This window comes from Solanum pennellii, chromosome 12, assembly GCF_001406875.1.
Source record: "Solanum pennellii chromosome 12, SPENNV200".
In the NCBI taxonomy this organism is placed as follows: Eukaryota; Viridiplantae; Streptophyta; class Magnoliopsida; order Solanales; family Solanaceae; genus Solanum; species Solanum pennellii.
The window spans coordinates 82,126,128-82,139,208 of NC_028648.1; the positions used below are offsets into that span (position 1 = coordinate 82,126,128).

At 35.6% G+C, this 13,081-nt stretch overlaps 1 protein-coding gene across 1 annotated transcript; it reads right to left on the minus strand.

Moving 5' to 3' along the window:
• Positions 1–1,232: 1,232 nt before the first annotated feature.
• Positions 1,233–12,513, minus strand: LOC107007313 (5'-nucleotidase domain-containing protein 4). Its single transcript, XM_015205884.2, has 17 exons — positions 12,003–12,513; positions 11,170–11,264; positions 10,300–10,419; positions 9,641–9,730; positions 9,453–9,568; positions 9,069–9,168; positions 8,467–8,538; positions 8,344–8,391; positions 8,191–8,268; positions 7,866–7,985; positions 7,501–7,606; positions 4,712–4,875; positions 4,168–4,302; positions 2,844–2,974; positions 2,512–2,574; positions 2,317–2,395; positions 1,233–1,573 (listed from the first exon to the last, which is right to left on the minus strand). The coding sequence occupies exons 1-17, from the start codon at positions 12,286–12,288 to the stop codon at positions 1,520–1,522; spliced, it is 1,857 nt and encodes a 618-aa protein (XP_015061370.1). The 5' UTR covers positions 12,289–12,513; the 3' UTR covers positions 1,233–1,519.
• Between the last annotated feature and the right edge of the window lie 568 nt (positions 12,514–13,081).

Genomic DNA, 13,081 nt, shown 5'->3' on the forward strand with positions numbered 1-13,081 from the left:
GACTTTAGCTGCAGCTTAAAACTATTATTTTTGTCAATAAAAGTAACTTTTAGCGGCGACAAAAATCGCCGCTAATGCTATTTATTTTAGTCACTAAAAGTAACTTTTAGTGCGACTAAAATCGCCGAAAATGCTATTATTGTTTGTCACTGAAATCACTTTTCGCGGCGACTCTATCCGCGGCTAAATCTATTATTTTTTGTCACTGAAAGTCACTTTTAGGCGACAAAACCGCCGCGAAAGTTATTTATTTTGGTCACTAAAAGATGTTTTTCGCGGAGACTAAAACCGTCGCTAAAGCTAATTTTTGCCACTGACAGTAACTTTTCGCGGCGACCATAACCGCCGCTAAATCTATTATTTTTTGTCATTGAAAGTCACTTTTCGCGGCGACTATAACCGCCGCTAGAGCCTTTGAGTTTGTCGCTAAAACAATTAATTTTGTCACTAAAATAGTACTTTTAGCAGCGACTTTAATTGCCACAAAAACTTCTAATTTTGTCACGAAAGGTGGCTTTTAGGGACGACTTTGGCTGCCACTAAAAGCTCTTATTTTTATGTAAAGGTTCCTCAACTCATTACGAAGGTGCTCATAAAGTGTTTTAAGAAAAAAAATGGTGCTCTGTGCGCCAAATCCATAGGCTTATGCACATGAAAAATTGGAGAATTTGGGCGATTCTTAGAAGGGGTTTGTAAATGAGGAAATGAGAGTTTTAAAAATGGTTTGAGTATACGTGAAAGTTCCCCCCCCCCCACTCATTACGGAGGTGCTCACAAAGTTTTTTGAGAAAAAAATTGGTGCTCCTTGCACCAAATCCATAGGCTTATTTATGTACATGAAAAATCTGAGAATTCGCGCGATTATTAAAAAAAGCTTGTAAATGAGCATTAAAAATAGTGTGAGTATACGTAAAGATTATCCAACTCATTACGAAAGTCCTCTTAAAGTTTTTTTAGGAAAAAATCCGTGAGTTCTCGAGCAACAAATCCATGCCTAATAATAATATACACGAAAATTTGGAGAATTTGAGCGATTCTTTGAAATGGTTTGTAAATGCAAAAATGAGCATTCAAAAAATGATACGAGTATACATGAAGGTTCTCCAACTTGTTACAAAGGTCCTTGTAAAAATTTTTGTGATTCGAACATAACGCAACATCCAACAATGTCACCGTTGACACTGAATAAGGAATTACTGATCAGAGGAGCAAAACCAAATGCAGGGGGAGCATGATCAAAGAGAGCTAAATTTCATTAAACATGAGTCAATTTTGAAATTTAAGTTTTTCTAGAGATTATTATTATGACCTTCCTCAACTGTTTACTTGTACAATAACATAGCTATGACATTCGATAGCTTATACTAGAGTCCTCCAACAAAAAGTTGTAGCAGGGCTGTGGGGTTGAAGTACAACAGTAGAGGAGGGACTAGAGAAGATGTCAAATACAACTACTACATATAATACAACAAGGATTGGCTATAGAGTTATAATGAAACTCTGCCGCTCCTGTTATCAGCTAATTCTCCTCACGTCGTAGATGGTCAAATGTGTATGAATCATGAGCAAGATTCTGCATGAAGAATGAAGTACAGTAGGAAAAGAGTAAATGTCTGTCTAAATGGAAAGAGACTACAGCAATTAGCAGAGACTATTAAATCCGAATTGTAACCACAATCTCACTGTACAACAAACAAGACAAGATTGAACAGAATAAGCTACTAAATAGAGCTAGAGCTGCCAGAAATGGAACAGGTGTTTTAATTTAAAGAACAATATCAGTGCAGCTTAAAGAAATAGTTCACCCATTATTCCAAGAGATCGGTTTGTTCCTCGAATTTGAATGGAACTAGCAATGCTTTGTACATTCAAGTGAGCTTTTACTACAGTCTACAGACCATTAAAAGGCCAAGGATTTCATTGGACAACTCTGGATTACACATGGTTGAAATCTTCCGAGGCATGACTAAGGATATGGAAATAGATTAACTCAACCAGCAAACTACATTGTAAGCATTTTGAAAGGAACCTAAGGCTTTATTCAAGGGGCAACCACTTATTATTTAAAATCCAGATTTCTTAGCATGAATGAGAGATGTTCTCTTGGAAAGCAAAAACAAATTCACCTCAAGTTCAATTGATCAACACTGACCTTCATATTCCCAGAGAAGGAATGGTTTCAAATATTCAGTAACATTCCAAAATGGAAAGAGATTCTAATTTGGACTGGAGGGAGTAATAAGTTTCAACCTATTTCACTGTTGCTTGATATTATTTATTAGAGAACACTCATAATTTCAAATTGCCATTGAGTACCTGTTCTTGGGCACGGAAATACATGAAAGGTGTATAGTGGAGAAAGTTTGAAACTCTGGACGTATAGATATCAGCGTATCTGCAGTTTCAAGAGAAAAAAAAATTAATAACAGTCGAACGTGCTTAAAGAAAAATTTTAAATCAATTAATAGGTCGTAAAAAAGTGACAGAAATTGTCACAGCACATTGACATACTTTTCTATTTGACGCATCAAGTGACTTTTATCCCACAGACCTGCACGTGAAAGATAACCCCACCTGAAATAGAAAATAAGACAGATTGAGGACCCTCAAGTCCAAATTCGTCAATTGAAAAAGAAACCATGCCTGTGAGCTCATCTGAGAAAACACACAGATGTTCAAGTAAATATTCCAGGCAACATTTATAGGTTAAACTTAACCAAGGTGATGTAACATTAGATTGCCAACTAAGAGCTAATGAAACCATAAATAAAGTAATATAGTATAACAAATCTGAGGCTGAATTGAAGGGACAGGTTTTTCCAAAAGAAAAATCCTCAAATAACCTTTTGTTGAAAAGCTCTCCATCCTCATCCAACATTGGACCAATTTTCTGATCTAGCCTCTGCATAACAACAAGTAGCTTTTGCATGCTTTCTGTGAGTTCATTATCTTCCATATGTGTGGCAGCAAGAGTCTGATGCATATTAAGAAAATACAGGTTTAAACTGGTCACATCAAGTAACAAAATTGATAGCACAAAGTAACCCATGCAAGTCATTGAAGACACTACAACGAGGCTTTTTTAGAGACCCAAATTTTTTCTTCCATCCCCCCCCCNAAGAACCTTCACTTGTTTTCCAGCTATAATTTTGAATATAAAAGAGTATGGGGTTAGTACTAACACTATACTACGTATTGCATTATGCAAAAACATGCAAAAGAAGACATTTTGGTTGAAATAAACCTTTCATGCTATTTTAGTAAAACCTTCATGAAAAAGTTATAAAACATCATATAAGTCATCATTTAGCACACAAAGTAAAACTTCCATAATTTCAACATAAGGTCACACTTTATAGTAAACTCAATTATCATATAGAATATTCCTATCCAAGGTTATCCTAAGACTCACTAAGGTATGACATGAAGAAACCGTGCATACAATCTCTTCAATACACTTATGTAATCCTTTGGACTACCAAAGTTAACCATGCTTCATTTAATTTAACAAGTCAACATTCAATACTGAAGACACTAGAAGAAACATACATGCATTTAGGAATTTCACATAAGCGACCTTCCTCAAAGACAACCCCCAAGTTACACTTAGTGCAATGTGTAAGTAGCATCCCATACTACTACTCCCACCTTAGTGCTCCTTGAGAATTTTCTTACTAGGCATATCACATTCATCATATATATAGCTTTCATCATATAAGACATAGTATCAACGTGCTTCTTAACATTAGACATAAAAGTTACATTTCTTCATTTACATCATATAATGACCTATTCATACATTTTCAGATAAGGCCACACCAAGATACCCTCCAAATGTCTCTACTTATACAATTGATAGATAGTGTCCCATTCCACAACCCCCCCCAAAACCAACGAGAGCAATCCACAAGGAAAGTGCTCGCACAAACTGCTAAGATGCTAAACACCTTCAATGAGTATGTTATACAATATCAAGAGTGAATGGATTATTCTTTGCACTTAATTTGCATAATTCCAGGCAACACGTCAATAACTACTTATTAATTACTCGGTGAATATTAGATTGAAGATGCTACTGCAGCCATGAAACAGGAGGAAGAATATTTTAATTGAAGTTTAATCTACAGAAACGCAAGAATATGCATATGCTAGATCTAGTACACTTACCTGTGCAGGACGTCCCTCGGTCCTCCTCTGAAGAGCAAGCCGAAGTTGGTTAAAGAGATCACCTAAAACCTCTTTTTTATTGATAAGATCTATCAAAGTAGCTCTCTCTTCTTGACTATGAATTAACGCATTATACTGCAGAACAAGAATAAAGCATCATATGCAGCAGTCTTATAGAATAAAATCGTCAAAGAGCCATCACTAATTCACTATGACTCGTTTTTTGCTAAATTTATAACTCTTCATTAATAGTACGTGTAAGGTGGAAACAAAGTCTCTTTAGGCGGTGGGGGGGAGGGAGGGGGGAAGCAGAGAAGTCGAAAAATGAACCAAACAATGATAGTTCTAAAATGGCTCTTTAGGGTGGGGGGGAACCAAGGCACAAAGATGAAAAGAAGAACTGGATCATAACAAAATCCAAAGCAGGTAGACACTAAACTCCAAAGGTCATGACAGAATGGAACCCCCAAACCCGACTAACGGAGTAAAAAGAAGCAAATAACAATTGTGATCCATTCCAGAGACCTGATGAAGATTAACTAACCTCCTCTTCTAGTTCTCGACAAATCAAAGCAGTTCTCCATCGTAGATGAACTTTGGATTGGCTTACATCAGTATATATATGATCACCAACATATAAGATTTCATCTCCATGAACATTGAGCGAACTCTCAATCATCTGAGCGCTTCCTCCAGAGTATAATCCACCTATAAGAAAATTATTAGCTGCTGCTTAGAATGGACAAGTCTTGTCCATGTTCAAAAGAAAATATGAAATGTCATTAATGACCAAATGTGATGGTGATCGCTGGAGAAAACTCCTCATAAATGAAAATTCAAAGAAGCCTAACACCCACAAAATTCTGATCCTAAATTAAAAGCAAGAAATGTCAGATGTATATTTCAAGCACAAAGAGAATCCTACATCCACAAATATAAAATCATTTTTGCATGAAGCAATTGGAGAATGTTATATTATATTATTTTTCCTTCATATTTTTTTTTTTTTTTGGAGTCTAAATACATTGTTAGGGTCATACCGGGCAAGTTATTATGGGCACTGCAATGTGCTTTATTAGTTTTTATGGCAGCCCATTATCGAGAATTTGGTCAGCATGCTTCTCCAATGAGAAGATAACTACACCAGGAACATTGCTTGACCCCCAGGCGAATCCTTAGCAGCAAAATTGTTTACCATGAATCCACCAAAAGTTTACTGGGGGATACCATTGTAGTTGTTGCCTTATCAAGAGAATGCCACTTAAAATCCTCAATTTTCAGAGTCCACTAGAGACTTTAAAGGCTGAGAATTAATATATTGTCCTCCGGAGCTGTTTGGGTGTGTCTGCTTTGTTCACACTAGGAATTCTGAGAAACTTGATCCTAGGGCCCTTAAATGTGTCTTTATTGGATATTCTCCTACACATTAAGGGGTCGTTTGGTTGGGAACAAGTTATCCCAGGATAAGTTATCCTAGTGTTAGCTATCCCGGGATAACTTATCTCATATGTATATAGGATAACTTATCCCATCACTATGATATAAAAGGTGGGATAAGTTATCCCAAACATGGCAACCAAACAAGATACAAAAACTTTATCCCAACACTATTTTCTTATCTCATCAGTATTTATTTCTATCCCTCACACCAAACGACCCCTAAGGGTACAAATGTAATCATCCTCCCTCCAAGAGATCCTTTGTCAGCATGGATGTTATCTTTCAGGAGTTTGAGCTCTATTTGAATACTACATCATTACCTCTTCGTTGGAAGAGTAACACAAAAGAATAGATAATTCTCCCTAGTTTCTGGAAGAAGAATTCAACGGGAGACTGTTGGGTGTTTGGATGACCTGATTTGATAATTTACTCCAGTCAAAGCCATTAGTATACAGAAACTAAAGATGAAATGTTTAGGGCTTTTCTTTTTTTTGGTGTAAACATAGCTTAACGAAAGAGTTAGAATCAATTTATGTTGTACTAGATTCCTTATAAGAAGATTAAGGACTAGGCGCTTATTTTTTTGCTCATCTGGATGTAAATATGGGGGACTACACACCCTTTATGTAGTTTGTTATTAATACACAAAAATGTTACCTGTAAAAAAAATACATAGAAAGACATTATGCGAGTCTCTCTCACACTAGACCAAGACATAGCCTATGAAGTCAGCTTGATAAGGAGAGACATCAAAGGCTGATCGGAAGACTCGTTTGTCTCTCTCATACTAGACCACAGACATAGCCTATGAAGTCCGCTTGGCCAGTCGGTTCATGCATGATCCCCAAGATCCTCATATGCAAGTTGTCTTTCACATTTTAGAGTATCTGAAATCAGGTCCAAGTAAAGGTTTGCATTTCTCTAAACAAGGACACCTCCCAATAGAACTAGATGAAGTCTACATCTGGTTATTGTACACTTTTAGGAGGGAACCTAGTTACTTGGAGAAGTAAGAAGAAAAGTGTAGTTGCAAGATGAAGTCTGGAAGCAGAATATAGAGCTATGGACCAAGGTGCTTGTGAGCTTCTTTAGCTACTAAAAAAATTGAGATTGTCTGAAGAAAGGGAACTTTCCTTGTACTGGAACAACAGAGTTTCAATCAGTATAGTTAAGAATCCTATTCAGCATGATCGAACAAAACATATTGACATTACATCAAAGAGAAAGTTATTAGTGGACCCTTGAGTTTACTTTATGTACCGTTAGAAAAACAGCTAGCGGATGTGCTTACAAAAAGCCTCAGCCAAAAGACTTGTCATACTTCGGTTTGCAAGTTGGGCGTGTACACATCTTTGCTCCAACTTGAGGAGGGTATTGATTGTGTTTATATTTAGCATGATTTGAGGAGACTCCATTTTTTCTTTTCCTAGCGTAACTATAGGAAAAAAAATATTTCTATTGTCTTTCCTTAATTAGTTAGGACCATTTATATAAATACCCCTTCTCATGGTATGTAAAGACATACTGAAATATGAAAGAAGCCTTTTCTTCTTCAGTTCTTCTCAAATTTTACATAAGATAAACCACAAGTTTAGTAATTCGCAACAGGTTAGAGAATACTTCCATGATATTACTTGCACCAACTCTAAGGACGATCTTAGCAGATACAGTGACCTTTTAAGTCGAACTTTCAAAATACATATATCTCAATAAGATGACATTTTTTGTTGAAAGAAATAAAAAGAGTTTCACGTTTAACTAACCATATACAAAGACGGCAAAAAATGTGAAAAAATAAATTGTGCTAGAATGAGACAGGAGGAGAAGACGAGTTTCATTTACTTATCCAAAATAGGGATGACTTCCATATCATCAGTATAGAAGTTTAATCACCTGGGCGAGCTTTAAAACACGGACGCATCAGCCCTTCACCAGTCACCACTTCATACATTGGGTGGGCCATTTGGAAGAATTCTGGCTTCCTAGCTGAGACTATAACCTGTATTGGGTAAAGAAGGAAAACACATTTGGTTGGAGCCATTTAACAATTAACACTTCGATAAAATTAACACTTCACTGAGAAATTTAAATTTGTTGAAAGCAATAAAGGAGTCAAAATAGTTAGCCATCAAATTCTAACAGTGACATTTGGCGTTGACAAAATTATCTTTTCTATAAACTTCTCTTCAAAAGCATTACACTATGAGATAAAGACTTTAATGATTAGCTATTATCAAAATCCTGTTCTGCTTACTCACCATCTCAAATAGATCTCGCCAGTTCATATCGTTGGGAAGGTACCGATTGAACGAATGCTGCATCATTTTGTCTGTGTAATGATAATCTGAATTTGTAATCAGTAAGAGTCTCTTCCCAGCCTGATAAAACATGAAATGTTAGATGCTGAATCAGCCATCATTTTTTGATAGGGGCTTCATAAATCTTAACAAGAAATTGGACAACTTATTCTCCCAATTGATGTCCTATTGGACTTCTACACTTGCTATGCTAAATTAATTAAGATTATTTATGCAAGGCTCTAAATAGACTGATAATCAATCAAATGGATAGAGTTAGAAATACCTCCTTTTGATCCAATAATGCCAAAGGTAGCTCAGGATCAGGTTCCACAAATAATTCAGGCTTGGACATTATCTCACTCTGCATGGGTGAAATAGTTTAGAGTGATATTTGCAGCTCCCGGCATGTGAAGCAATGGATCAATGAAACACATACCTTCAGCTGGCCTTCTACATGTGCCCTGAAGAGTGCCTTACCGACAGCCTAAATAGAATACAAAAAGGTTGGCAAACTCAATGTTCACATCACAATCCATTCACACACAGCACCCAACCATACCTTGTAAAGTCCTTTATACTCATTTGGACAGAGATCTGGTCCTATAACTCCTTTATCCAGCCTATCTACCAACTGCAAAAGAGACATGTCTAGGATTTAGGGCAAGTGCATAAGAAGCAATATTACATTCTTTTTAGTTGAAACCTCAGGTGTTCAATAAATTTATGCAATTTAAATATCAATATTAATCAGAAACAGGCAACTGGATGAACCGTTCTGTCCAAATAAATTAAGCAAAATATCAGCCTCTACAGAAAGGAGTAGACAACTATCTATAAATTTGGTTAACATGAACCACTTCAGTAATAAAGTATGTACTTCTTATGATCAAGAGAAAACCTAAAACGAATAGAAAATAGATAACCAAAATGTCTCAACCTAAAGAAAGAAACATAACAATAATAATGAAAACCCACAAGTCACGACCTACTAAATCAGTACATTTTATTTTAACAAGGAAAGAAACTGCATCAAGAAGAGATAGAAGTCATACAAATCCCTTCACAAAAAAAAAATAACAAATGTATATGACAAACATGAAGAGATAATGTCTTCTAGTATCGAGTCATGGCATGTATACTGAGGGAGGCCAAGTGATCTACCTGCATATAAGCCACTGCTTCTGAAACTGAGAATAGTGTATTCAGGAACTCCCATTTACTCTCCTTACGCAGGTCAACCAGTTCTCTCCCGTAGATCTCACTTCCAAACATAGAAAATATGAGACACTAACCAAAACATTACCCAAATTTCCGGAGCACATAAAAATGTAGAACATTCATTCAAATTTTCATGGAGCAAATAAAACTTTTGGCTGTGTAGTGCAGTCTGCACCCATCAACCAAAGATTTACACGAAGCAAATAGATTTTAAGCTTCTATTTCCCAATTTGCAAAGCAACATTTTGTGGACAATCTTTGCTAGTAGTACGGTTATATGGATCTATATTTTGAGCTGACAAGTAGACACAAAAGCCCAAGCCATACCTCACTTCTCGAGTTGAAAGCATTCTTGTTCCATGCATTGCCCTCTTGATATATCCAAATCTGTCTGCTTTAACCAGGTTACCTTTCTCTTTGTCTATTACAAGGCCTCTTATCACCTGTTTTATAATGAAATGTCCTCAAATGGGTATTAAATAAACCATTAGCATGCTCACATGGTCAGACTATACCAGATCAGGGTCAAATGCAAGCCCATCCACAGGGAAACCCACATTTCTCAGATTCTCCATGCAGTAATCATAAGCCCTTCCTTCCCAGGCCTGTAAATTATGGACTTAAATTATACTACACCAGTAACATATGCCAAAGACAAAAACAATTTAAAGCTCCTCAAGGGACGACAAAAAGAATATACAAGACAGCAACGTATTTTAAATTTAAACAATCTAAATGATAGTCTGTCATGGCACTTCCAACAAAAATCTAAGAGAATAAAACTGGAAAAATATTTCAACTCAAAAAAAAGATAAATGAATTTAAGGCAAATACGTACTTTTTCTTTTTTGATAACGCATATAAAGCACTTTTTCTTATCATCAGAATTTAATCTCTTAACACAAATGAAATAAGAGCTTCATCAGGCACCAAGATAAAAGGATTAGTAACAAAGAAAACATATGTATGGATAAAAACTGCCTACGCTGCCTTATAGGATTAGTTCCCTGCTATAGCACAACATTGTCATATGCAATTCAACAATCAAGCAAACAATAGATGTGGTGGCAAATGAAAGAAATAAATGTGTAAGCAATGAACATTAGCCTCAATTTGTAACAAAGAAAACATGAGCTAATAGTTTACATCACATGAAACAAGAACTAAAAAGTACCATCACGTTATAGTGCATCAGTGTATAGTCCATATCATATCCAATTGCACTGATTGATCGTAGATTTAATGTGCGGCTGCAAAATATGCCACGTGGCGAATGTCGAGCATTATATGGAACCTGCTCATTATGTGAGTTAGAAATTTGTTAAGATTTACATGCCAATGCCAATACTGCTTCTGAAATAAAAGGTTATAAATTTTCACTGAGTTTAAGCATCAGAGATGCTACATAAACACTGCAAGAAGATAGCCATTAATAAGATGCTAAGATTCCATGACTGTTCTCACTTCATGCTGTAAAGCATTTCAATGAGTATAGCGTGCAGACCCACCCCCACCCACGATCTGGCCATCTTTTTATTTCCTTTAATGATTCTCCTTCAGTTATTTATCTTGGCAACTAAAATAGAAGCTTTTAAAAGCTTTTAAAGAAGAGCAATTCACAATTTTGCTTACATATTGAACTGATAAGAAAAACATACAACCTCTTCTCCCTTCTGTTTTCTTATATATTCCAATTTTTATTTCTATTACACTCAAATATAAGTTGAGTACAATAGAAGAGATAAGCTCTATCCTTTTAAAATGCTTAAGTGTTGACAAGGAAAAATAGCCCAAAGAGAGAAAACAAGAAATGTTAAAGTGAATGGACATGCAAAGACAGACAAATCCTCCATCACTCATGGATGAAAGGAAGATAACGTAAGGGGCAGATGATCAACACTACTTTGGAGCAACATGGGATACACAAGCTCTCCGACACTGAGCAAAAGCATTTAGCCAATGTAAAAAATTTCAGCAAGTGATACCAGCATCAAAATGCCAACTTGATAAATGCAATACAAAGACAAGTTCAGTATTAAAGTACCGGAATGCCCAAGTGTTGAAGCAATTTCTCTGCTTCTTGAGCTTCCATCTTTGCCACCTCCTCAACAGGGCCTTGCAATGCGTTGCCATCAATTCCTGCATCATTTACAGATAAAATGGTAAGGAACTGCCAAGTTCTAAACATAATAGTTAAACAACACAATACTATATGCATCAAAAGTTTAATTTGGATATTCAGTTTCATTCATTAAAACCAAGACTTCAGTTATCATAAAAATCCACCTTTTGTTTTTCTCAAATACAAGTGATCAACAAAACTTTTTTATTCAATGCATGTGATTACTAAACATACACCATTTCTTCCATATTATCACGGTGATTGACTTGACACAAAGTTAAGTGGTTGAAACATTAACTCGATCAAGAAAATCAAAATATAAAATTTAAAAAGTAAAATGAATTTGAATTCTTGTAAGTTAAATACAAAAATATTATTAGTGGAACCAAACTGGAAAGAGCATCATATAAACTGGAAGAAGCTCGGGGCGGGAGGGAATATTTGAATAACCATAATAATCACTCTAAAAGCTAAACCTTTTTTATAATCAAGCTATTAGCAACACTTACTTAACTACTCAGAATCAATTCAAAAGCTCAACCAAAGTACTAAACAGGCCAAAATCCCCTCTTTTTTAATTTGGGAGTCCGGAAAATGACAAACCAAATTCGTATTCAGTTCATCAAACATCGAACAAACGAACACCACTGTTTGTATTCCACTCCACTAAAAATATACCAAGGAAAAACAGGAAATATCACCAACCCCACATCGCAGGGGCAACATATGAACTCAAAATTGGAAATGTAATGTACCAAAATTGAGATTCAAATCGCCTTTTGTGCTTTCGCCAAGGTAATCCACTTCAGACGTTGTGGAAGAAGTGACAACAGAAAACACATCCTCTCCAGGAGGAACCGATGTAGTGGCGCTACAGCGACATGAGGAGAATCCATTCACTCGATTATACGAAACAGATGAACGGAACACCAATGCACCATCGAGTTTCTGGGTATTAGAGAATACGGCCGTACTTCTACTAGTACTATTTGGTATACTCATACAGCTTACTACAGCTTGGCAAACTGTCGAACAGCTCATGTGCGTGGTTTTTTGTGTGTATTTCTTCCGGTTTGCCGGCGGTTGAAGTCGAATTCTACCACTCGCCGGTACTTCCGTCGCCGGTACGTTCACCGCCGGGCAGTGACGTGTCTACTTTACCAAAATTTTTAGCAATTAAGCAACACTATCGACCAATGATCGCAAAAAATTGGGTCTTTTTCCCCTTTTCTCTATTCGTCAAAAGGTTGACACTATTTTTTAAAGATATTTTGAAATTATTTTAAAACCAAAACCAAACATCACCTAGGGTTCAACTTAGATTTGGTAAATGACTCAAATGCCCTTTTAGAAATAGCATTCGGGACAAAAATTTTCGTGCACCTAGACTAATTCTAGACGCTGTATGTTATTTCTCACAAAATAAACTACGAAGATTGCATAAGATAATACTAGATTTACTAATTTTTAAAAAAATCCAATAATATTAAACATATTATATAGAATATCAAACTTGTTATATTACTCAATATAGAAAGTGAGATACTTTCTCAAATACATCAAACGAGAAATAGAATGCGAAAATTTAAAGATACAAACTAAAACCCAATTATTTAGTAAGAAATTTAAGTAAATCTTCATGACTAGTAAATATTAAATATTTAGAAAAATTAAACTATCACCCATCAAACTTTAGTTGATTGTACAAAATTTCAATTATTCTTATTTTATTTAATAAGTCTACTTACATGTGTTAGAAACTAACGTATATACACAAAAGTGAATTCAAGATTAAGAATTTAGAGGTTCTAAAAGGGAGGGTGGTTCAGAGTAG